The 27,369-nt window shown below is 45.7% G+C and overlaps 1 protein-coding gene across 1 annotated transcript; it reads right to left on the bottom strand.

The window, feature by feature from the left end:
• On the bottom strand, nt 1-27,369 carry LOC117451788 (parapinopsin). The gene is made up of 8 exons (XM_034090166.1): nt 27,231-27,369; nt 26,950-27,089; nt 26,761-26,824; nt 26,485-26,610; nt 1,304-1,442; nt 1,073-1,240; nt 353-437; nt 1-213 (listed from the first exon to the last, which is right to left on the bottom strand). Exons 1-8 carry the CDS (start codon nt 27,367-27,369, stop codon nt 1-3), a joined length of 1,074 nt encoding a protein of 357 aa, XP_033946057.1.

Below are 27,369 nucleotides of genomic sequence, written 5' to 3'. Positions count from 1 at the left end.
TCACATATTTACACGTTTGGTGATAGATGTGAGGACAGGCTCTGACGATGGTTTCCTATTGGTCCACAGCAGGGCTAGGCCTGCCTCCCGAAAGTCCTGATGGGAGCAGTAAATAAGAGGGTTCAGACCACAGTCCAGGTATGACATCACTGAGGACAGTGTCCTTAACCAATCAGGTGCCGGTGACAGGTCTCTCCTGCCCATCAGGATCAGCTGAAGGAGAGGGGATGCAAAGAAAGAAACAAAGTGTGAGTGGCCAAGTGTGTGTTCACTCGATTGCTTTAGCATCTGTGTGTACATGCATATAGAACCTCATGTGTTGTTCATTGTATGTGACTAGTGAGTGTGTCACCTCAGACACAAAGAAGGGAGTGTAGCAGAGCATGTAGAAGGACACCAGGAGAGGACTGACTGACGACAGGTCTACTGCATCATCACTGAGACAAAGAGAGAACAAGATGGAGACAGGGACTTGGATTGCATATAGAAATCCTATTTGTACTTCTCTCAGCCTTAGAGAACAAGCTTTATTCTGTAGCTATCACAGTACGTAGCACTACGGGGTACAGGTAGTTCTGTATCAGAGGTACGTTAGGGATGCTCAGTTAAGAAGGAGAAAGACTGTGTCAGGTGGTTTAATAATAATAATAATACATGGGACTTTTACAGCGCTTTTCATGAAACTCAAAGACGCTTTGACAGAGAATTAAGAAGAGAAAAAAAGACAAGAGAAAACAAAAAAAAATAGATGACAAAGAAATACAAAAAGAGTCATGGTATCAGCGAGTACAGATATTTTGGCAAACATCCCCACCCTTCCCCCAAAATGATAAGGAATAGCATCACATCCTCACAAGCGATCAAGCAGGAACCAACGTTTGGCATTTTTGGTTGAAGTAAGACTGAAACACTTGACCAATGGCGTCACTGACTCAGCTGAGGTCTGCTCTGTGCACATGCATATTTAACTTCTGATTTGACCTGACCTGCAATGGCTGTATTTTTACATGACTAAAATATCACGTGACCAGTTTCCAGCTTGTATTGTTTAAAAACAATCTCCTCTCACCACCTGTTCCAGATGGAGTGGCAGCTGCTGGCACTCAGTAGAAGAGAGCAGAAGAAGATGAGGACGCAGGGGAGGAAGATACAGAGGGAGAAGGCACAGAGGATGTAGAGCAACATGTCTGAGTAGCTGTTCTCCCAGAAGACAGCACACAGCATCTCTGCGGGGTCGTACCTGCAGAGGAGACATGATGGAGATGAAGCAGCACCACCTGAAAGCTTTGAGTAAACGACATACCTGATCCAGGCGTAGACCACCGGCACGCTCCCAAACACCAGCCCTGTCACCCAAGAAGTCAAGCAGGCTGTCACCATGACAACAAAGAGAGCACTTCCTGTGGAGGCCATGCCGATCAGTCGTTGCACACAAAGAATAGCTAAGGGATAAAAAAAAAAAAAACATCAAGTGACTGAATCAAAATAAATATATATTATAAAAAAAGTTACTAATAAAGCATTTTAGTGATGCAAGGACTTGTACCAAATCATTTGATATTTCAGTATTTTAAGTGGCAGAACCTGGACGTTTAATTCATTTACTTTAGATATAGTAAAGGATCAGTATATAGTCAGGATTCACCATTCACACACATTCATACAGAGATAGAGGCTGCCATACGCTGCACCTGCTAAGGGCTATTATCTTTGCACACTCTCACACACCGTAGTCCATTACATCAGGAACAATTTCTCATTTTCGACACCTTCAACGAATAGCCAGTAATTGTTTTTTAAGGGACATAGCAGAGAACAATACATGTCCAAGTTTAAGTGGTTAGAAGATGTTGTTTCACTATCAAAAGCTTTTTCAGCATTCTGTAACAATGCAGCATGTGGAATGGCATTCCAGTCTCACAAAAAAACGTGTAATATCTACGGTGGTCCACAGGGAAAAACGTACTGTATTCCCAAATAACCCTCTCAAAACGTGACATGGCAATATTTTTTACCTATTAATTTCTAATGGCCAGTGTCCATGTCACGTGATCGTCCACTTTCCCAGCGTGAGAAAAAAACCATGGCGGACACCCGACTTCTTTTTTGTGAAGTGTATATTGTACTTTAGAATATACGTCCTGTGGATGTGTTGGATCTATAGTTTGATAGATATTACGAAGATTATTTGAGGTCTCACCAGGAGAATGTGTATATACTACGTATTTTACCTATAGAGGTTGCTCTGCGCGCCCCCCCTGAAATTGTGAGATTGCTACGTGTTTCCCCCTATTCATTTCTATTGACCAGCGTCCATGTCAAGTTATTGTCAACTCTCACGCCGTGAAAACAGTATTTCCGGTCTCTGCGTTTCCATAGTAGCTAAGGTGGTTGCTAGGGACGCATATTACAACTGGAAGTATTCCCCTCACTGTTGAATGATTTTACAGTGATATCTGCAGTACCCATCAACTAACAAACATCATATTGTCCTTGTTGATTACACAACATGAACTGTTTTAAATTGTGTACAATGCTTTTGTGTTTTTCCCTTTAGTTTCTGAGAGACACATTTCTTTTTTCAGAGTTTTGGATAGCCGAAAACATTACAATACCCATAATCCTCAGCTATCGTTGAAGCTCTGTGATTAGATGGCGCAATGCACGTTGGGATGTGGTGTTTATGCGATAAGAAATACGAAAAACATTTTAAAAATAAAATAATACTTTATTCCGGCTGCATTAAATATATCACATCTGCTGTAGTTCTTTATTTATAGAGCCCTAAACCCTGACTTTTGGACAAACCGGAAGAACTCCCATATCAATATATCCGCAATTAAACATCTTACATTTCTCTTCACACAATACGTCTCCTTGCAGTATCAATAGTAATTCGGCTGACTTTTATAAGTGATTCAATCAGTATATAGGCTATATTTAACCAACACGTTCTCACTCCCAACCCGTCACATGTTGACGGACGGTCAGGGCCCCTCCCCGTCACGGAATTACGGACAGGGTACCCCCTGAGAGTCAGTTTTCAACGGGCAGGGTGTCCCATTGACTTGCATAGAGCTCCCTGAACGTTGGTAATAGACGAGTTGAGATCGCGGCGAAATGCTCTCCGCAGATCCATTCTCACAGCGTTTATCAACCTTTTTCTTATTCAATATCAAGCCACACTTATTGTTTTTACTTCTTTATTTGAATTGAATAATGTAGGACTTTTGTTGCCGTCAGTTATGGGGAGAGTAGGGGCTCAGAATCAGTAGCGTAGGCAGAAATGTACTTTAGGGTGGGCCTGTAAAAAATAGGGTGGGCCAGATTTTTCTTCTGCGCATCAGAAGCTAACAACAATCCCCGCCGGTACCGGTGGCAGATTACTTTTAGAATACTTTTGGAATACTTTATTTCTCCATAACAGATGGGTATGTTTTGGTGAACAGGAGACACGTATTTTACTGTTTTAATGGCTTATCAAGAGCACAAACACAACGACTTGGTGTCATTCTGGACAGCTCCCTCTCATCTGCACCCCACATAAAAAACATCACCCGGACTGCATTCTTTGTACTGTCTTAAAACCTTTCCTTAGAATATGTTATGAATTGTAAGGTGTCCTTGGGTGCTTTGAAAGGCGCTCCTAAATAGAATGAATTATTATTATTATTATTATTATCTGAAACGATGTAATAACTTTTAAAACTTGTTCCAGTCACTTGCCCCATGCATTCAGCAGCAGCAGGCCATTCACTTTGATTTTATCCCATTATAAATGTCATCATTTACGACAATAAAGAAATGCTACATAAACGTTATCTTGCATATTTTATCTAACCATCTTCGTTTCTAACTTTAAATATATTTTAAAAGAGATCTCTCTCTCTCACTGTGTGCGGGGGCGGGGCCTCACAGACATGCTGCATATCTCTCTTTCGCTCACAGACATGCTGCAGCGCTGTGCAGTGTGCACACAGTTCTGCTGGTAATGAACGGAGCCGGCCCGACCCATTAAGCGACATAACGGCCGCTTAGGGCCCCCTAGCAAAAAAAATTAAAAAAATGATGAAAAAAAAATAATCTCAGTACACCGTCACCGTGATAAGTATGTTTAATTAATTTAGTTAATATGCCTAGATTGCCTACTCTCAAAGTCATGTATTATTTTATTGAGTCAATCATATAATACATTCACCGTGCTTTACCTGAACCTCATCATGACACTAGAGAGGACGGCAGGATTGTAATTTCCCGCGTTCAGTGAATGCAACAGAGGCAAGACACCAGAACAACCAGAGAGTTGAATGGAAATAAACATCTGTCTTATTGGCTGAGAGGTACCTATCCTGTGAGCTGTGACAATGTTTAAAATAAACTGTCAGTCAGACTCAGAGTTTTTGACATCTTTTCTTAAAAAAGATGACAATTCTCAAGTGGTGGCTCACACAACAACCCCAGAGCCACCACCTGAGCTAGGTGAACAAGGTATGTAAATGTCAGTAAACTTCCAAGATATGCAAACATGTAAGCAAAGCATTAATTACAGCTATGTTGACGATACTTTGAATCGCGGGGGTAAGCTAAACCGTTAGCAAGTAGCTATAGCTAGCCAGATAAAGCATATTAATAAACACTTTGTCATACAATCTAAATGTAATGTTTTTAGCGTTACCTGGTGATTTCAAAGAAAGCTCTCTGGAAAATGTTGACTTACTGTTCGACATGAAGCTAGAAGCTACCTTACAGTACACAGTTGATCCTGAGTCCTGTCAGTTAAAGTGTTTCATAGTTAGCTAAGCATCAACCTAGTAATGAAATATATGGATGTTATGTGACAGTATTTCTGAGAAAAAGTCAGCTGAAATGGTGGCATGTCACTGCTTTACGTGTCGACAGCATGTTTGAACGTATTTGCGTATCAACTTCGTCACCTCTGTTGTTTCCCTGACTCAGACTGCAAGGAATCTGGGTGTGACCCTAGATAACAACCTGTCCTTCACTGCAAACATCGCTGCTACAACCCGCTGCTGCAGATACACGCTTTACAACATCAGGAGGATGCGTCCCCAGCTGACCCAGAAAGCCACGCAGCTACTGGTCCAGGCTCTCGTCATCTCACGCCTAGACTACTGCAACTCCCTCCTGGCTGGTCTACCTGCATGTGCCATCCGACCTCTGCAGCTCATCCAGAATGCAGCGGCTCGTCTGGTCTTCAACTTTCCTAAATGTTCCCACACCACGCCGCTCCTCCGCTCCCTCCACTGGCTTCCGGTAACTGCTAGAATCCACTTCAAGACAATGGTACTTACGTACCATGCTGCGAATGGATCTGGCCCTTCCTACATCCAGGACATGGTTAAACCGTACACCCCAGCACGTGCACTCCGCTCTGCATCAACAAAACGACTCGCTGCACCCGCACTGCGAGGAAGACCCAAGTTCCCATCAGCAAAAACACGTGGGTTTCCAAAATGGTGGAATGAGCTCCCCATTGACATCAGGACAGCAGATAGCTTACATACCTTCCGGCGCAGACTGAAAACTCATCTCTTTCGACTCCACTTCGAGCGATAGAACTATTAACAAAGCACTTATATACTAATAAAGGACTGGCTTATCTAAAGCCAGTTGAGTAGCACTTGAAATGTTTTTGCTCTATGAAACCTGATGTGCTTATATGATTCTGTTTTCTTCAAGTTTGTATTTTGTTGGTGGAACGCACTTATTGTAAGTCGCTTTGGATAAAAGCGTCAGCTAAATGCAATGTAATGTAATGTAATGTGGCTGTTTGGCCATAACAACACCTGAATTTAAGTGTGTAACCTCTTTTTGTGACAGATTTGTACATGAAATTATAATTTTTATGAATGATATTCCTATTGACAGCTAGTGTCTTTATGAACATTATGAGATGGACAGCCAGAGAGAATAAATGAAAAACAGTTGAAATACTATATGACAAAACAAGAATACAGTTTAAAAGGTGATTTGTAAAATATAAGAAAAATAAAATCTATTTACAGTTCTGTTTCCTACAGTATGGGTGTTGAGAGATGTATCCATAGATCTCTTAATTTTGCTCTCAAAGTGCACCAGATTGATGCTTTTAACTTCAATATTTAAAAAAAAAAATCTTCCCGGGGGAGCATGCCCTCGGACCCCCCTAGCGGAGATGAGGATGCCCCTAGAGCAGGGGTATTCAACTCAAATTCAACGAGGTCCAGTTAGAGACCATGCAAAGGTCCGGAACATCAAAATGTCTAAATTGCTTTATGAATTAGTGTGATATACACTGAACAAAAATATAAACACAACACTTTTGTTTTGCTCCCATTTTTCATGAGATGAACACAAAGATCTAAAACATTTTCTATATACACAAAATAACCATTTCTCTCAAATATTGTTCACAATTCTGAACAATTCTGTGATAGTGAGCACTTCTCCTTTGCCGAGATAATCCATCCCACCTCACAGGTGTGGCATATCAAGATGCTGATTAGACAGCATGATTATTGCACAGGTGTGCCTTAGGCTGGCCACAATAAAAGGCCACTCTGAAACGTGCAGTTTTGCTTTATTGGGGGGGTCTGGGGGGGTCCGAAAACCAGGCAGTATCTGGTGTGAGGGGTAGGATTAGGGTTAGGGGTAGGGTTAGGGTTCGGGTAATGTTGTGAATTGAGTGGCCCATTGTGGTGGTGGGGTTATGGTATGGGCAGGCGTATGTTATGGACGACGAACACAGGCCACTCAATTCACAACATTACCTTAAACCTAACCCTAACCCTACCCCTAACCCTAATCCTACCCCTCACACCAGATACTGCCTGGTTTTCGGACCCCCCCAGACCCCCCCAATAAAGCAAAACTGCACGTTTCAGAGTGGCCTTTTATTGTGGCCAGCCTAAGGCACACCTGTGCAATAATCATGCTGTCTAATCAGCATCTTGATATGCCACACCTGTGAGGTGGGATGGATTATCTCGGCAAAGGAGAAGTGCTCACTATCACAGATTCTTTCAGATTTGTGAACAATATTTGAGAGAAATCGTTATTTTGTGTATATAGAAAATGTTTTAGATCTTTGAGTTCATCTCATGAAAAATGGGAGCAAAAACAAAAGTGTTGCGTTTATATTTTTGTTCAGTGTATATTGAAGTAGCTGTAGCTTTATCAACGTCTGCCTGTAATCAACAACTGACTGCCAATCAAATAAAGAAAGTACAATTGAAAAACAACAATATTGATTGTAAATGAACATTGAACTAAACAGATATACAGTGAATACTGTGGATATGTGTAATGTTCCTCTCGGGCTGCATTTAAAAATAAAATAGAGAAAATAAATAAAATAGCTTTAGAAAATGTGTGCATCTTAAAAGTGCTTAATTTTAGATAAATAAAATAGAGTGTAGCAGCAGCTTGAGTTTCCCTTTTTCTTTGTTAACCGTTTCACATCATGACTTAACAGTTTCAGACGATTATAGAACAATATCAGTCTTTACACATCATAACCATTGAACAGTTTTAAAGTTTCTATTTCTTTCCCTCTTATATTGCAGTCTCTCACTCACTTTTTTGATTCAGTGCGAGAATTGAGCTGGAGCTTGTCCTGCCAGGAGTTTAGATCTGGACTGAAATGGAGTCAGGGCCATTCTCACACACACATGCAGGTGCTCATTGGTTAGCCTCGGTTAGCCTGCCCTGGAACCATATTTAATTTTAATTGTGATCCTGGTGGACTGATCATATTGGGCTCTGAGACTGCTTATTTTTTGTGACCTCAGTTCTGACTTGAGGGAACCGAGGGTCGGAGCAGCTCATAGTAGTTGCTTTAGAGAATTTTACACCCGGAAGTAAGTATTCTCTCCGCTTCGCTTGACAAACCCCGTGATAGTCCTCAAGCTCTGTGATTGGAGAGTGTTCAGAGCGTCGAACAGCACTTGAAATGGGATGGAACCACGGCAGACTGTCCAAAACTGGATTTGAACGGGTCCACCGCGTCCCCCCCTCCCCCACCCCGTCCCCAGAACTACACATGCTGGCTATTGTGTGTTTCGCAACATGCTCTCTATCTATGGCATGTCTCTGCTGGGAATTGTAGTTTTAAAAGACGTTTTCGTATTTCCCATAATAAGAAGTGGCCAGTATTAAACTGTGTATCTCTGGAGGTTTAGGGGATAGGAAACACTCAAATTTAAAACATATAATTAATAAATGGGTGAAAATTGCTTGTGCCCATAATGGGCAGCATTAATATATACCCACACGACAGCTAAGGTCAGAAGAGCTTTATTTAACAGCTGGTCTTATGTCTGTGACCCCTCCTGTTGTTCATTGATAAGCCTGAAACATGCACATTTTGCAAATATGGCAGTAGTCATCGATTATCTTAAGATAAGATATACTTTATTGATCCTAAGTTGGAAACATTTGCGTTACATCAGCATGTGTAACAGTTGTAAATATGCAGTGGTGTTTATTTGTAAATCATTTAGTATAATCACACAAATTCTGTGTTTTATATTTAATAATTCTGTGTTCTTTATTTATTGAATGTTCAATACCTGACAAGGTCGGAGATGAAAAACTTGGGTCACAGGTTCCTCAACAGTGCATTACAAGACATCTATCTGTTGTGACTCGACAGATATGTTAGGTTTAGTTATGTTTTTATTTTGAAAGTAATCTTTCCTGTCATTTCAGATCCCACAGTTCTTGTCTTTGTGTGTTTCCCGCCAGTGAGATTGCTTGGCCCTGCCCTGATTGTTTTCACCTGTGCCCATCCCCCTCACCTATATATAGCCCTGGTGTTTCTCTGTTCCTTTGTCAGTTCGTTATGTTTCATGTCGTGAGCACCCAGGCCTTTTGACTCCTGATACCTACCTTGGGATTTAGACCTTTTGTCAAGTGAGTTTTTGTGTTGCTGTACAACTTTGTTTTGGCTTTTTATCTACTTTCTATTTTTTGAGAAAGTACGATTTAATTTGTGATTAAAGAACATTCTATTTTTGGACATCTGTCTCCGAATCCTGCTTTTGGGTCCTGCGTCCTGTATCTCGGTTCATAACAGTACGAACTGACCAAAATATGGACCCAGCGGATTCAGAGACAGTGAAGATAGCTCTGCGAGCTCAAGGAACAAGACTACACCAGCATGAGGAGCAGCTGGGCGCAATCAACCTGGGGGTGAGGGAACTGACCGGCCGTCAGGAAAACTTTCAAGCCTCAGTCAATACTCAGGTGATGCACCTTGCCGAACAGCTGCACCGTGTCCTCGCTCACCTGGAAGCTGGTTCATCCCCTCAGCACCCTGCTGTTGCTCACACACATATTGTTCCAACTGACCATGTGCCACTCCATGCTCCACCGCCTCGTCTGGCATCTCCAGAGCGATTCTCCGGAGATTCCGGTGACTGCCGCCCTTTCATTGTTCATTGTGATCTCCATTATAAATATAACCCTGCTGCATTCCCCACTGATCACTCCAAAGTGGCCTTCATGGTGAGCCACTTAACGGGGAGAGCAGCGGCCTGGGCTACGTCCGAATGGGCGAGAGATTCATCTACCTGTAATTCGCTGGATGTATTTACAGACACTCTCAACAAGGTGTTTAATCGCACGGCTCCTGGAAGGGAGGCAGCCAGAGCACTGATGCAGATTAAGCAGAGTCAGCGCAGAGTATCGGACTATGCCATTGAGTTCAGGACCCTTGCAGCAGATAGTGGCTGGAATTCTGCAGCACTGCTCGACGCCTTTTTGTCTGGTCTTTCGGATTCCATTAAAGACCAGTTAATACCTTTGGACCTCCCAGAAGACTTGGATTCTGTCATTTCACTGGCAGTTCGAATAGACAATAGACTGGCCGAAAGACAAAAAGAAAGGTTCAAGAGTGTGGCACGTCTGCCTCGACACCAAGGGGACACACCAAGCCATCGTCCCGCCTGGAGACCTCCTACCGATACTCCTCCTGAGAGAAGAGTGCTCCCTAGTGTTTCAGAGGAGCCCATGCAGTTGGGTCGGGCTAAGTTGGGTCGGGCTAAGTTGACTCCGGAAGAACGTCTTCGGCGCATTCAGGAGGGCAGGTGTTTTTACTGTGGGGAGCAGGGGCACCTCCTGGCTTCATGTACAGCAAAAGATCGGGCTCATCAGGGACGAGGAGGACCCTGGTGAGCCGACTGTCATCTGGATTCCCTCCTCGTACCTTGACACAGGTACAAGTAAAAATAGACAGACATGTTTTAACTCAGGGTGTTCTCATAGACTCTGGTGCGGATGAAAGTTTAATGGATTGGGGGTTGGCCAAGAAGTGGAACTGTGGGGTAATTCCTAAAACCGTTAAAGGCCTCTGCTCTGGATGGTCGGTTATTGTTTACCGTTACCCACTGTACTATGCCCATTGAAGTAACCGTAAATGCAACACATACTGAACACATGACTTTCCATTTATTTGACTCTGCTCAGCATCCACTTATTCTTGGTTACCCATGGTTAGTCAAGCACAACCCACACATAGACTGGAGATCTGGGAGAGTTAAGGGATGGGGAGAGGACTGCAAGCATTTCTGTTTGAGAGACAATAAGACTGATGACAACACTCCCCATGCAAGAAGGATTGCATGTACAGAAATGACTGAGGCTATCCAAGTACAGGAGCAAGATTTCCCTGACAAGTCCAAGGTGCCCAGTTGCTATTGGGACCTAAAGGAGGTTTTTAGTAAAGCCCGAGCCACTGCCCTGCCACCACATAGGCCTAATGACTGTGCAATAAACTTGGTACCTGGCTCCCCAATTCCAAAGGGTCGCCTCTACTCTCTTTCCGGACCCGAAAGGGAGGCCATGAACAATTATATTGAGACCTCCTTGCAGGCCGGACTCATTCGCCCTTCCTCGTCACCGGCGGGAGCGGGCTTCTTTTTCGTAGACAAAAAAGATGGATCACTCCGGCCCTGTATAGACTACAGCCCTCTGAACGCAATCACCATCAAAAACAGGTACCCTCTCCCACTCATCTCCTCCGCCTTTGAACTTTTGCAAGACGCCAACATTTTCACCAAACTGGATTTAAGGAATGCTTATCATTTGGTGAGAATCAGGGAGGGGGACGAATGGAAGACTGCATTTAACACACCTAGTGGACACTATGAGTACCTAGTGATGCCTTTTGGCTTGACAAACGCACCGGCAGTATTTCAGGCCCTCATAAATGAGGTGTTGGGGGACTTCCTGAATAAGTTTGTGTTTGTATATCTTGATGACATTTTGATTTTTCTCCTGACAACATAACCCACCAGCAGCATGTCCGTCAAGTCCTCGACCGCCTGCTACAGAACCAACTTTATGTTAAAGCAGAGAAGTGTGAGTTCCATGTCCAAACCACATCGTTCCTGGGTTTCATCATTGCCCCCGGTCAACTAAAGATGGACCCTGCCAAGGTCAGTGCCGTGGCCGAGTGGCCAGTTCCTGTCAACAGGAAAAAACTACAGCAGTTTCTGGGGTTTGCAAATTTTTATAGACGTTTCATCAGAAATTTCAGTTCTATTGCTTCCCCGCTACATGTACTTACCTCTCCTCATGTCCCGTTTGAATGGAACTCCAAAGCTGCTAATGCTTTTCAAGCTCTAAAGGAGATGTTCACCTCTGCTCCCATCCTCACCATACCAGATCCACTTTGACAGTTCGTGGTAGAGGTGGATGCCTCTAACCTCGGTGTGGGGGCAGTTCTCTCTCAGCGGGCTGCAAAGGATAATAAGCTCCATCCCTGTGCTTCTCTCTCCCGTAAGTTGTCCTCAGCGGAAAGGAACTACGACGTGGGAAATCGTGAACTACTGGCAGTGAAACAAGCCTTGGAGGAGTGGAGACATTGGCTAGAGGGGGCCGCTCAGCCGTTCCTGGTATGGACAGACCATAAGAACCTCGAATACATGAAAAAGGCTAAGAGACTGAATTCACGCCAGGCTAGATGGACACTTTTTTTCAGTCGTTTTGATTTTACCTTGTCATTTAGACCTGGCTCCCAGAACACCAAGCCAGATGCCTTGTCCCGTCTGTTTGACCCTGAGCCTGCTGCCAAGGAACCAGAACCCATCCTACCACTGAACCGTGTGGTAGGAGCGGTAACTTGGCAGATAGAAAAAGAGGTGCAGCAAGCAAATGTTGAGAGTCCAGCACCTAGTGAGTGTCCGCCTAATAGGCTGTTTGTTACAGTGCCCTTACGCTCCAAGATCATTCACTGGGCTCACACGTCCTTGCTCACTTGTCATCCTGGGATTAGAGGAACCATGTTCGCACTTAAGCAGCGTTTCTGGTGGCCGTCCATGGCTAAAGATGTTGGTGAATATGTGAATGCCTGTCCTGTTTGTGCTTGCAGCAAAACCTCTTCCATGCCTCGGGCTGGGTTGCTGCAGCCGTTGCCCATTCCCCAACGGCCCTGGTCTGACATATCATGGACTTTGTTACTGGACTCCCGGTGTCTCAAGGTAAGACCACTGTACTAACAGTGGTAGATCGTTTTTCGAAAATGACTCATTTTATTCCATTGACCAAGCTACCCTCGGCCAAGGAAACGGCGGAAATTATGATGGTCAATGTGTTCCCGGATACATGGATTTCCCAGGGATATTGTGTCAGACCGGGGCCCACAGTTTGTTTCCAAGTTCTGGAAGGAGTTCTGCAGTCTCATTGGAGCCACCGCTAGCCTCTCCTCTGGGTATCACCCCCAGTCCAACGGACAAACGGAGAGATTAAATCAAGTGTTGGAGACATGTCTGAGGTGCTTGGTGGCTCAGAATCCCTCATCATGGAGCAAGCATCTAACCTGGGTGGAATACGCCCACAATTCTCTTCCTACCTCTGCCACTGGTATGACTCCCTTCCAGTGCGTCTTTGGCTACCAACCACCCGTGTTTGCTGAGACTGACAAGGAGGTCTTGGTCCCGTCTGCACATGCCCTGGTCAGACGTTGCCATCGCATCTGGGCGGCTGCCCGTCGAACCCTTCTAAGGAGTTCTTCTTCAATGAAAAGGGGGGCTGACCGACACCGCCGGCCAGCTCCAGTGTACCAGCCTGGGCAGAAGGTGTGGTTGTCCACGAAAGATCTACCCCTCCATGTCGCTTCAAGAAAATTAGCCCCCAGGTTTGTTGGTCCCTTTCCAATAACGAAGATCGTGAACCCTGTGTCTGTGCGCCTGCGACTCCCCAGATCCCTGCGGGTCCACCCTACATTCCACGTTGGGAAGATCAAGCCTGTCAAGGAAAGCAGTTTGGTGCCCGCAACTAAACCTCCGCCACCCCCCAGAATGGTTGATGGTGGCCTTGTTTATACAGTAAAGAAACTGCTGGCAGTCCGGAGAAGGGGACGTGGCAGGCAGTTCCTCGTTGACTGGAAAGGCTATGGAGCAGAGAATAGGATGTGGATCCCGTCTCGCTACGTTGTGGATCAGGAGTTGATCAGGGATTTCGACAGGCAACATCCTTATCTACCTGGGCCGTCAGGAGACGTCCCTAGAGGGGGGGGTAATGTTGTGACTCGACAGATATGTTAGGTTTAGTTATGTTTTTATTTTGAAAGTAATCTTTCCTGTCATTTCAGATCCCACAGTTCCTGTCTTTGTGTGTTTCCCGCCAGTGAGATTGCTTGGCCCTGCCCTGATTGTTTTCACCTGTGCCCATCCCCCTCACCTATATATATATATATATATATATATATATATATATATATATATATATATATATATATAGATAGCCCTGGTGTTTCTCTGTTCCTTTGTCAATTCGTTATGTTTCATGTCGTGAGCACCCAGGCCTTTTGACTCCTGATACCTACCTTGGGATTTAGACCTTTTGTCAAGTGAGTTTTTGTGTTGCTGTACAACTTTGTTTTGGCTTTTTATCTACTTTCTATTTTTTGTGAAAGTACGATTTAATTTGTGATTAAAGAACATTATATTTTTGGACATCTGTCTCCGAATCCTGCTTTTGGGTCCTGCGTCCTGTATCTCGGTTCTTAACACTATCAATATGTGTGTATACCTCCAGCATTAAACTGTCCTATTCTGCACATTTCTTATACTATCTACATACATCTTATAAGAGTATAATACGTGTAATATCAGTTAAAATAAGTACAGTAATTAACATTGCAGGAAAGCAATATATTAGTACTTTCTCAGGCTTAATATTTATACCCCAAAAGCTTTTTTCTTATTCAAAATAAGACCTTAACCTAAAGTATTCTTTAATGTTTAAATACAGCCTTATTAGTTTGTCTGTCTGTGTCTCCTATTAATATCTAATAATAAAAATAATACACTTCAATAATGTGCTTTAACCACCAGGTGTCCCTTTCTATCAGCTGTGCACCGTTATGGTGTACATATACCGATTGGATCAAATATAAAAGTCAGCCGAATTAGTATTGATACTCTAAGGAGACTTATATTGTGAAGAGAAATTGAAGATTTTGTTTAATTGCTGATATATTTATGATCCACTTCACATATTCAGTTTCGGCGGCAGTTCTTCCTGTTTGTCTAGGACAGTGGTTCCCAACCTTTTTTTTACCAAGGTACCCCTGAAAATATTTCTCGACCACAAGGCACCCCAACTTTTTGTAGATTTAAAAACCACTTCAGAGCTTAAACTAAAAACAATAAATACACCATAAATTGGTTTTCAAATGTGTATTTAATTGAATAGAACATTTTATAGAACAAATAATGTATTCACACATAATAACAAGAACCAGACAAAAAATGTGAGCACCATTTCTATGATGAATTCAATATTATAAACAGGCCTACTAAGTAGGCTCTTTTGTTTTGGCTGAAAATAGTAGGCCTACCTGTGTAAAAACACGAATACATATCAATACAGTTATTATTTTACATTTGGATTTCAAAAGAGGTAGGCCTATGATCACTTAGATTAAATAATAACTTAATAGAATTGGAGGGATGAAACAATGCCCTCTGACCTGACTGTGGTCATGTGACTCATCAACCACATCCCAAATATGAAACATTCTGCATTTCGCTATCCAGATAATACTGATTGACAAAGTCATAAATCATACAAGAAAGGCACACAAATTAACATCCAAACATAAACATTTCTCAGACCGTTACATGGTGCTAGTGCGACACTTGTGCCTGCTTTTGTGAGCAGAGTCTCTCGATGCGTGGGGGGATAGTGGACAGCGCAACGCGGAGGTCCTGCTCCACTGACAGCCGGGTGCGGGTCTTGTTTTTGACATATGCGAGTGAGGAAAACGCCAGCTCGCACAAGTAGGAGGTTGGAAACTGTAAAAGCACCTTGATGCCACTCTCTGAGAGGGATGGATACTCGTGTCCCACAAGCAGCCAAAATATATCCAGACGTAGTTCCCAAGCTTCAGTTTCAGGGAGCGGTCCATAGATAGCTCTGCGAGTTCATCCTGAGCTCTGCTGTTTAAACTTGTGGCTGATATTAATGACAGAGGATTAAACGGATCCCGGAGCCAATCGAAGTCTTCATTCATAGGAGGGAAATCTGACTCAAACCTCTCCTCCAGCACTCTCAGGTGAGCAGCTACAACTTGTAGAAAGAATGCTGTCTTGTGCGCTGGGTCACTGGATGTCAGCGGAAACATTTCAATGTTTTTCTTGGCGACTTTATTTTGCCACAGTCTTAACTTGGATCGGAAACCATTGAGTTTGTCTGTGGCTGTCAGGATATTCTCATTCTTCCCTTGCATTCTGATGTTGAGGTCATTGAGGTGGCTACAAATATCTGCCAGACATGCAAGCTTAACCCACCACGATTCATCATCCATGTGTTCTTTGTAGGGTAAGTCGTGCTCATTTGCAAATGCAACAAGTTCGTCACGGAGCTCGGAGACACGGGACAGCACCTTGCCCCGTGACAGCCAGCGGACCTCCGTGTGCAGTAAAAGGCCATAGTGCTCAGCCCCCATCTCATTGCACAATGTGCTGAACAACCGCGACTTCAGCGGACGGGACTTGATGTAGTTCACTATTTTCACAGCTTGTTCTAATACTGCAGTGAGGTCTGGTGGCATAGCTTTGGCGACAAGGGCTTCTCGGTGTAACATGCAGTGGGTTATCTGTACATCGGGATTGACCTGTCTCATTTTATTTACAAAGCCTTTCACCCTCCCCGTCATTGAGGCAGCCCCGTCGGTGCAAATGCTGTGGCACATCCCCCAGTGTAGACCCTGTTCTGTCAGGTAATCAGCTGTGGTCTTGTACCTCTCCGGCCAACAACAACAACAACACCCCATAGATCCGTAAGTGAATAATGTCAATCATCACATTACACACATCCCTTCACATTTAAATTTGAATTTGCATTAAAGTATTTCGTGAGGCCTTCTAAAATGTTTTTAAATATAATTAGGGTTGTAGTTGAAGAGTTTGTAACGGACAACGGCACGTCCATTAATTCCACAACCACACACATGGATTAACATCGATTTAATACATGAATGTAGCCTTTGTTTCTGCTAAAAGAGGTGTCAAAACCAGTTGGGGCAACAAGAAAATCGGCGAAATCGAGTGTGACTATTAAAAAATAAATAATTATCATATTAATATTGACAATAACAACCGACCGTCGGGGAGCGTTCTCATGGCGTCTATTATCAACGCTATGGGAGGTCTATGAAGGTCTATGGGATGCCCTGCCTGTTGAAAACGGACTCTCAAGGGGTGCCCTGTCCGTAATAGAGTGACGGGGAGGGGCCCTGACCGTCCGTCAACGTCCAAGCGGCAAACTGTGGGGTAGAGCCGGGACGCCAATACGGAAGTGCCAGACACTGCAGTTCATATATTGGCCGATAGGCGATGGCTGCAGAAAGGAGCAATTTCCATAGACCCCCATGTTAAAATGCCCAACTTTACAGCAAAAAAAACATGTTTCTCCATACATTTTATTATCGATATAGTTAGATTCCACCTTCATGATTATGAATCTGTGAGTGAATTGTTTTCTAACGCGACCCTTTTATTTATATTAGGTCTTAAAGTTTCTGTATAAATTAGGGCGTGGTCACATTGAGTGACAGCTCTGTCAAGTGACTGCTGCTGCTAGCTTCTTGTCTCCCTGCTACCTGCTCGTGAAGCTAGCTACAGGGACTCTGCCTGCTCAGTTCATCCAGGGAACACAACTTGAAGCAGGCCGTGGTTGTTTGTTCTTCATGCTTATATATCGGACTATTGTGACTCGCTCTGCGGTTGAAACAGACGGTGCATGAATGCGGTTTTGCAGTAAGTGAAATTTGAGTGCTTTATTTATGTGTTGATGATTCTAATCAGTTACGTAATGAATGTTAAGGCTTGGGTTAGCGTGTAAGCGAGTGGTAGCTACATCGATGCTAACGATGCTAATCGTAGCCTCCAAGTTAAAATAATAGACTGTATAAAGGTTAAAACGAAATAGACAAGTGTTAAGCGTTAAGTGGGATAATACTGTTGAACAAACGGCTTCTGTTTGAGGTTATAAAATAAGGTCATCCTTGTAACTTAGAGATATTTTATTATGTAGGTAGGAACTGTATGCATCGCTAAGGTTAATTTAAATTGGCTATGCTCAAGTATGTAGACAAGCTAATGTCGAAGTAGTGTATGTGAAATCAACCTCACAATAATATGTGTGTATATTACAATTATTAATGTCATATTTCAAGATGATTACTTAGATATTACAATATGGTTGGTTGAGCTGGAGTTCATTATCGAGCTTACACGTTAACGTCACAGTCATCTGAAGAACTAACCCAAACCTTGTTGTTTTTATTAATTGCATTACCAAATGGGTATCAAATAAACAGTAAGCATTGGTAACACAACTTCCAAAGTTACAGTAAAATAAAAAGGACCCTGACTCGGACAATACACAATCCAACATGTTCAACAGAAGAGAATCAGTTATATTGTTTGTACACATGGTACTTTACATATATATCGGTTTGTTTAAGGTGTCCAGGTGATGCAGACAGGCTGGACCAGAGAGTGAGAGACAGAACTGGACTCCTCACAGCAGTGAACTTCAACACAGGTACAAAGACTCTTTTTTTCATACTGTACAAAGAATCAAGAAAGATATTGGTTTAAATGAATGAAGTATTGACTTGAATACACTGATATACATTCCATTAAACAATACTAAATACTAGATCACCTACACATCAGTGAAGTTGAGGGTTTTTTCCATGCAAAAGGTTACATTTAGATGTTAACAAGCAATATGACTTTGTCAGATTTCTAATTTAATGTATTGAAGGCAAAGATATTTAACACATAGTGAGAACTGCTACTATTTATCTCTCAATATTGTCTGTAAAAAAACGTGGTAAAAGTTATTCTTTCAGTGAGACAACAGAGCAAGCTTCTACAGTTGCACTACGTTTTGATAACAGTTAAATATTATTTTGATAATAACATATATTTCAATGTTGATGAACTTCATACTGTTCATTCATAATCTGTTTTGACTTGGTTGCTTCATTGTTAGCAGCAGCCGCTTGGCTAACACCTTGCATGTACTGTTAAGCTTCATTATTTAACTCAACCGGTGAGGGCAGTGCTCTCGCTCCCGCTCCTGGTAACGTATGGTTTTGATTGCAGTAGTGCTATATCGTGGTATTTACTGCTCCTAGTACTAGACGCCTAGCACTAGGGTGATATGCAGAGAACAATCTTCACTGTGTGCTCTGCATGTGTGGCCACTAAAGAGGATTTCATCCATCCATCCATCCATCTTCTCCCGCTTATCCGTGGTCAGGTCGCGGGGGTTGCAGTTCCAGCAGAGAGCCCCAAACGTTCTTTTCCCTGGCGACATCAACCAGCTCTGACTGGGGGATCCCAAGGTGCTCCCAGGCCAGCAAAGAGATATAATCCCTCCACCTGGTCCTAGGTCTACCCCTTGGTCTCTTCCCAGCTGGACGTGCCTGGAACACCTCCCTAGGGAGGCGCCCAGGTGGCATCCTAACTAGGTGCCCGAACCACCTCAACTGGCTCCTTTCGACGCGAAGGAGGAAAGGCTCAACTCCGAGTCCCTCCCTGATGACCGAACTTCTCACTTTATCCCTAAGGGAGACACCAGCCACCTTGCGGAGAAAACCCATCTCGGCCGCTTGTATCCGCGATCTCGTTCTTTCGGTCATGACCCATCCTTCATGACCATAGGTGAGGGTAGGAACAAAAATGGCCCGGTAGACAGAGAGCTTTGCCTTCTGGCTCAGCTCCCTTTTCGTCACAACGGTGCGGTAAAGCGACTGCAGTACCGCTCCCGCTGCTCCGATTCTCCGGCCCATCTCACGCTCCATTGTTCCCTCACTCGAGAACAAGACCCCAAGATACTTGAACTCCTTCACTTGGGGTAAGGACTCATTCCCTACTTGGAGTGGACAGTCCATCGGTTTCCTGCTGAGAACCATGGCCTCAGATTTGGAGGTGCTGATCCTCATCCCAGCCGCTTCACACTCGGTTGCGAACCGATCCAGTGAGTGCTGAAGGTCGCAGACCGATGAAGCCATTAGAACCACATCATCTGCAAAAAGCAGTGGTGCAATCCTTAGTCCACCGAACTGCAGACCCCCTCCCCCACGACTACGCCTCGAAATCCGATCCATGTATATTACAAACAGGATTGGTGACAAAGCGCAGCCCTGGCGGAGGCCAACCCTCACCGGAAATGGGTCCGACTTACTGCCGAGGACCCGGACACAGCTCTCACTTTGGGAGTACAGAGATTGGATGGCCCTGAGTAGAAACCCCCTCACCCCATACTCCCACAGCACCTCCCACAGTAACTCCATGGGAACTCGGTCATACGCCTTCTCCAAGTCTACAAAACACATGTAGACCGGATAAGCGTACTCCCAGGCCCCCTCCAGGATCCTTGCGAGAGTAAACAGCTGATCCGTCATTCCACGACCAGGACGGAATCCGCATTGTTCCTCCTCAATCTGAGGTTCGACAATCGGCCTGACCCTCCTTTCGAGTACCTTGGAGTAAACTTTCCCGGGGAGGCTGAGTAGTGTGATGCCTCTGTAATTGGCACACACCCTCTGATCCCCCTTTTTAAAAGGGGAACCACCACCCCGGTCTGCCACTCCTTCGGTACTGTTTCCGACTTCCACGCAACGTTGATGAGACGTGTCAACCATGACAGTCCCTCAACACCCAGAGCCTTCAGCATTTCCGGGCGGATCTCATCCACCCCCGGGGCTTTGCCACTGTGGAGTTGTTTGACGACCTCAGTGAGATTGGTGTTGATCCCCCGTCATACTCCAGCTCTGCCTCTAACATAGAGGGCGGAGTTGCCGGGTTCAGGAGTTCCTCAAAGTGTTCCTTCCAACGCCCTAACACTCCATCAGTTGAGGTCAACAACGTCCCATCCTTACTGTACACAGCTTGGATGGTTCCCTGCTTCCCCCTCCTGAGGTGTCGGACAGTTTTCCAGAACAACTTTGGTGCCGCCCGAAAGTCCTTCTCCATGTCTTCTCCCAACTTCTCCCACACCCGCTGCTTTGCCTCGGCCACGGATGAGGCTGCTGCCCTTCGGACCTGTCGGTACCTTGCAACTGCCTCGGGAGTCCCCCGGGATAACAAATCCCTGAAGGCCTCCTTCTTCAGTCGGAAGGCTTCCCTGACCACCGGTGTCCACCAGGAGGTTCGAGGGTTACCGCCCCTTGAGGCACCTAGGACCTTGAGACCACAGCTCCCCGCCGTGGCTTCGGCAATAGAGGCTTTGAACACCGACCACTCTGGTTCAATGTCCCCAACCTCCACAGGAATGCCCGAAAAGCTCCGCCGGAGGTGTGAGTTGAAGGCCTCCTGAACTTGGGCCTCCTCCAGACGTTCCCAGTTCACCCGAACTACACGTTTGGGCTTACCAGGTCTATCCAGAGGCTTCCCCCGCCACTCGACCCAACTCACCACCAGATGGTGATCAGTTGACAACGCCGCCCCTCTCTTTACCCGAGTGTCCAAAACATACGGCCTCAGGTCCGATGATACGATAACGAAATCGATCATGGACCTTCTGCCTAGGGTGCTCTGGTACCACGTACACTTATGAGCATCCTTATGTTCGAACATGGTGTTTGTTATGGCCAATCCATGACTAGCACAGAAGTCCAGTAAGATCAGGGGGGCCGTTCCTCCCAATCACGCCCCTCCAAGTGTCTCCATCATTGCCCACATGTGCGTTGAAGTCTCCCAGCAAGATTAGAGAGTCCCCTTCAGGAGCCCCATACAGGACTCTTTCCAGGGTCTCCAAGAAGGCTGTATACTCTGAACTGCTGTTGGGTGCATAAGCACACACAACAGTCAGAGTTTTCCCCCCCATAACCCGCAGGTGTAGGGAGGCAACCCTCTCGTCCACTGGGGTAAAGTCCAACAACGAAGCACCTAACCGGGGACTTGTGAGTATCCCCACACCTGCCCGGCGCCTCACACCTTGAGCAACTCCGGAGAAGAATAGAGTCCAACCCCTATCCAGAAGTAAGGTTCCAGAGCCGACGCTGTGCGTAGAGGTGAGCCCAACCAGATCCAACTGGTACCGCTCCACCTCCCGCACAAGCTCCGGCTCCTTCCCCCCCAGAGAGGTGACGTTCCACGTCCCCAAAGCCAGCTTCTGTCGCCCGGGTCTGGTCCGTCGAGACCCTCCGCTTTCACTGCCACCCTTCTGGCAGCGCACCCGACCCCATCGCTGTTTCCCGTAGGTGGTGGGCCCGCGGGACGGAGAAGCGGAGGTGTTGCCCACGTTGCCTTTTCGGGCTGGGCCCAGCCGGGCTCCATGGCAAGCCCGGCCACCAGACGCTCGCCGAAGAGTCCTCCTTCTGGGCCTGGCTCCAGAAAGGGACCCCGGGCTTCCTCCGGGCCGGGTATCCTCACTTCTTGTTTTTTCTTTCATGAGGTCTTTTGAACCAATCTTAGTCTGGCCCCTTGCCTGAGACCAATTTGCCATGGGAGACCCTACCAGGAACACAAGATTCCAGACAACACAGCCCCCAGGTTCATCAGGGCACACAAACCTCTTTACCACGGTAAGGTGCTGGTTCTTCAGAGATGTCATCCTCCCAATATTATATTATCTAGTGTGCAGCCGTTTGGCTGACACTTTTAAGCACCGGCCACAGTTACTACTGTAACTACTACTGTAACTACGGTTCTAAGCCGTGTAAGTACTGGCCATAGTTACTACTGTAACTATGGTCCTATGCCATGTAAGCACTGGCCACGGTTACTACTGTAACCATGGCCTGCCCTACGGTTCTATGCGGGCTGTTCTCTTCCTTAGAAGCTAATTATCTGGTCTTAACATTTGTGTTTTGACTTGGTCGCTTGATTGTTATTAGCAGCCGCTTGGCTAACACCTTGCATGTACTGTTAAGCTTCATTATTTAACTCAGCCGGTGAGGGCAGTGCTCTCGCTCCCGCTCCCGGTAATGTATGCAGTAGCGCTATATCGTTGTATTTACTGCTCCAAGTACTAGACTCCTAGCACTAGGATGAGTAGATGCAGAGAACAATCTTCACTGTGTGCTGTGTGCTCTGCATGTGTGGCCATTAAAGAGGATTTCATCCTCCCAATAGTATATTATCTAGTGTGCAGCCGTTTGGCTGACACTTTTAAGTACCGGCCACAGTTACTACAATGCTGGCACGCGTGCCAGGGGTTGCCGACCCCTGCTCTACTCTTTCCGTTCAGCAGGTAGCTGGAGAAGGCTGTGTTCTCGCACCCGCTCCCGGCTACGCTGCATCTGGCTACCTACAGACTGGCTCATTCATGTAGCGCCTGTATGGCTTCTCTTGAGCCCGAAGACGGCCATGACCGCTGCCCCCCTCTGCCTTGAGCATTTGAGGGAGGGTCTCACGCAAAGCGCCTGCATGAGCCGTAGCTTCATGCCTCGGGCGCTCAGAGTGGCTAGAGTCGCTGAGGTGGCACCTCTCCTCGTTACAACTCTCCTCGTCACAACTCTCCTCGTCACAACTCTCCTCGTCACGACTTCCTCCAGCTCAGTCCGGCCGTTCCCGGTGACTTGATGGAGTGATGGCTATGGGTTCACCCCCCAGGTAGAGGACTAGAAACAGGCTGTCCTCTAAGGTGGATCGGTTAGCTGCCGCCATGGAGCAGATGAAGTCGCTCCTGTTGGCCCTTCAGCCAGGGGCCGGTGTGGGGGCTACTAGCTTGCCGCCTGGCCCTCCTTCGGTTGCCACACCTCTGCTTGAGGATGCCATGTCGCTAGCGGCTTCGGCTAAACCATGAACTATGAAGGGGGGGGGTCGGGCCCGCTCATTATTCATGCGGCCCTGGTACGCTTGCAGCTTCAGGTTTCGCAGGCCGACTCGGCTCAGGCTAGCACCTTCTTTAGGCATAACCCTGCCCCTTTTCACTCCCACTGTTCCTCCTTCAGAGGAGTACCTGAGGGAGCTCCATGCATGCTGGCCCTCTCCCACTCTGCTGCCATGCAGGATCCGGCGAGGGTGGGGCTGGGTCGCTTGCCATCCATTGAGCCTGCCATCGCCTCCCCGATTCTGGCTCCAGATGCCCTAGGCCTTAGGGCTGCACGATTTTGGGAAAAAATCCACGGAAGTTTATTGTAAAATGCGTCCATAACTCCGGTTAGGAATGTCGAATTAAAACGTATTCTCGTCTCTAGCACCCCGCAGCCCGAGCTACGAGTGAAAAAACTAAACTTACATGAAACTTCCGTTGGGTTGCTTTAAAGTCAAGCTTCAGTTTAAGGTTCACCCTGTAATAGAAACATGTGATGGAGCATTACTAACCTGACTCAGATGGTTTATTTCACCAAAGCATCTAGGAAAGCTCCATTGGAAGCCATTTGGAAAGGGCAGGCACTTTCAAAAGTGTAATGGAATAGCCCAGAGCCGATTCTTCCTCGAGCACAGCGGCTTGGAGAGGAATATACTACCTATATACGCTACTTAGTGAAACTGCTATGTGAAGGCCAGGGAACAGCCCGAAAAGCCATCCCCCTTCAGCACCAGGGCTTTGAGGGGAATATACTACCTAGTGACTGCTATGTGAAGGCCCGGGAACAGCCCAAAAAGCCATCCCCCTTAAGCACCACGGCTTTGAGGGGAATATACTACCTAGTGACTGCTATGTGAAGGCCTGGGAATGGCCCGAAAAGCCATCCCCCCTTAAGCACCGCGGCTTTGAGGGGAATATACTACCTAGAGAGACTGCTATGTGTAGGCCTGGAAGTGACCAGTACCGACCCCCCCCCCCCAGTACCGCGGCTTTGAGGGGAATATACTACCTATCGAGACTGCTGTATCTAGTCTTGAGGCAGCCCCCCAAGCATGCAGCTATGAGGGGAATATACTATAATCTAACCCAGCAACCACCTGGTATGCAAATAACAGATTTCAATGGAAATACATTTAACATTTATTCAATTATCGAGTAGTGCAAGAGCTCATGGTTCTTTGAGCTGAAAGGATCTCATTCTTATGAAGCCTGACGTAGCGCTGGTATGCAGAAGATGACCGACGGCCCAGGGATTTCAGGGTTGAGGTAGGCAGGAGGAGAGTCGCAGTTGTGGCAGCGCAGATTCTTAAAGAGTGAGGGGAATAGTGACCTGGGGGTAGGTCACAGCTTAGACAGAGATCACGCAGCTTGGACGAGAACCATGATCTCGTCAAGGGTTTGCAGCCATCGATAATGAACAGGGGTGCCGACCCATGTGTCCGAGGGCGATGATGCAGAAAGTTGAGCATGGAAGATAGAGGGCAAAAAACAGTATTAGTTTTGGCAATGATTATCTGAGTTCCTTGACCAGATCTATCAGACTTTGAATGTTTCAAAAACATTGTGTACATTTGATCTTCCAATGTTAAATCATTAAAGGTGAGATCATACTGAGGATCAAAGGAGAGAGATCTTGTTGTATATTCACCACACCTGAGAAACCCAAAGAAAGCCATTAGCAAGACTGCATCCAACATAATATCGATGTATGCCTTAACTTGGAAACCAACTTGTGCACCAGAAAAATAGTAAGAGGCAGTCTTTTATCATTGCCTGGAGGACGTGTCTTCTTGAGGCCGTTGAGGGGCAGTCGAATGGAAGGGTTCCTAAGGATGCTTTCCGATGCTGGGTCTTTACATCGAATGTGGAACTGAATCCCTGCTAGCATTGCTTTTATGCTTTGCACTTGAAGATTGCGGGATTCGAATGAGAATACAATAAATGCACAAACGACAGATATATCTAATGGATAAGAACACAGAAGAAGGTTGATGCAGAAGGAAGAGAAGAAATACCAAGCTGAATCGTAGGCTTTAATTGTGCTTTTGGCTAGACCAGTGGTTCTCAAACTTTTTCTGTCATTCCCCACTATATATATATATATACACCCCGTTATGCGCGATTACACTTTTATATTTTTAAAATATAAAACTGAAACAGCTTGTTTCTGCTTTTTTGGGGGCAAATTAACGACTGGCTGAGAGACAGTGCGCCTCTTAGCAGGAGCTTTCCCCTTTTTAGGAGCGCTGTTGTTACTGGTACTGGCGTTCGTCTGTAGGTTAATCCCGGAACCTTCATTTGCCAGGAGAAATTGAAAAAGATCCTCGTGGTTGAGGCCAGACGGGACTGCTATATTATTACCATACAGCTCATCGAGGATATAGATGCACTGGCCATCCGGCCAGTCGTTTCGGCGTGATGTGAGGGGTGCGAGGGGTGCGAGGGGTGCGAGGGGTGCGAGAGCTGCGGCTCGTTTCTGGGGCGTCTGAGCATATCTCCGAGCCAGCCTGTGTTTCGGGGATAATGCCGACTTCTTCCCCCGAGGATGTTGAATCGGCCCCGACTTCAGATAAGGCAGAAGACATTGCAACGTACAGCAGCGACAGCAATAGGTAACTTGAAGATCGTATGGGCGACTTGTAGTAGCAGGCAAGCAGCAGCGACGTAGAGGTAGCTGCAGAAAGCAATGCATGGAGAGAGATCTGGCAGGTTCAATAGAGCGGCTTATTAAGGAGACTCTGTTTGGTTGGTTGTAGAGTGGCAAGGGGCGTTATGTATGAATGCAGCATGAGTGCTCGAGTTGACTGCCTGAACTAGCTCGCAGGCTTCGCCCCATATATTACACGTTTTTTTGTGAGACTGGGTTGGGAATGGATATGTCACCCAGCATTTGGAATATGTAACAGTCTTTACAGGTTATCTGACAAGAATCATATTTTCATAGCTATGACTTTAGCATAGAGTTTAATCTCTGAATTTAGAAGTGATGTTGGCCCAAAACATTCCAACAGTAATGTTCCTAAATCAGACAAAAACTGAGAATAACATTCATGAGGGATGCCATTTATCACAGGAGATTTGCCAAGGTGCATGCCTTCCAAGGCTTCAAATAATTATTCTCAAGTTGAACGTACCTCTTTATGTAATATTGTATGGAGAATCTTACTCATGGTGACATTAGCGTGTTTGGAGACATACCTATGCTCCCTAAAGAGGAGGTGATGAAGGTAAATTTAAGCAGGCTGACGACTTCACACCACGGCGACCTCTGACCTCCAGTCAAGATGGCTACCAGTGAGCCGGAGATGATAAGGAGGGAGCATCCTTCACAACACAGTGGTTCATTATCACAAAGGATGACTGCACTGTTACTACATCAAACATTGTGACTAACGTGTTTCAATACTAGAATCGACTGATATTATGACAGAAGAGCACAACATATAGCACTTGGTGTGTCAGTGTAAAGTGTACCTAAATCTGACAAGGTGAGACTGAGGAAGGGAAGCCAGTAACGACAGGAGAACTGGTCCCTGCACTGTGACAAGACAGTGGACATATTAATGGACATTCCAAAAGCAAATCATGGAATCATTTTAAACCAGCCGTTAGTTGTGTCTGAGTTCACAAACACGAATATAAGTAACGACTATAACACCTTACCGTGACTTTGACCAGCAGAACCAGACAGTTTCCCACAATCCCCATGGTCATCTCCAGTCCCAGCACAGCCGCCAGCAGCCACCTCTTTGCCTCCAACCACGGCTGCTCCGTCATCAAAGTCCCATTCAAGCCCTCACTCACTGCAGGAAGACAAATCAGAGTTGATTCTGAAGGAGCCCACACATCGTCCTGTTCATTTCACCAAAGTACAGATTTCCACTGTCTAATATCCACTCCTTGTGTTTCTTGGTCCAAACAATTCTCTTCTTCTTGTTGTTCACCCTCAGTAGTGGACCTTTGCAGCGATTGGAGCATGAAGACCTGATTCACGCAGTTTCCTCTGAACAGTGGATGCTGAGATTTGTCTGCTACTTGAGCTCTGTGGTCATTGATGTGGGCTCTAGGCTGAGGTGCTTTCAT

Source organism: Pseudochaenichthys georgianus, chromosome 1 (genome assembly GCF_902827115.2).
Source record: "Pseudochaenichthys georgianus chromosome 1, fPseGeo1.2, whole genome shotgun sequence".
NCBI classification, from domain to species: domain Eukaryota; kingdom Metazoa; phylum Chordata; class Actinopteri; order Perciformes; family Channichthyidae; genus Pseudochaenichthys; species Pseudochaenichthys georgianus.
The sequence above is the reverse complement of the archived record's forward strand: the minus strand, read 5'-3'. Positions and strand labels throughout refer to the sequence as shown.

Excerpts from the sequence above, each read along its gene's own strand:
- LOC117451788 (XM_034090166.1), bottom strand. The coding sequence starts at position 27,369 with ATGAAAGCACCTCAGCCTAGAGCCCACATCAATGACCACAGAGCTCAA. Across the intron at positions 26,825-26,949 it reads TTCTGCTGGTCAAAGTCACG|TGCAGGGACCAGTTCTCCTG; the intron begins GTAAGGTGTTAT and ends GTCTTGTCACAG. Across the intron at positions 214-352 it reads CTCCCTTCTTTGTGTCTGAG|CTGATCCTGATGGGCAGGAG; the intron begins GTGACACACTCA and ends CCTCTCCTTCAG.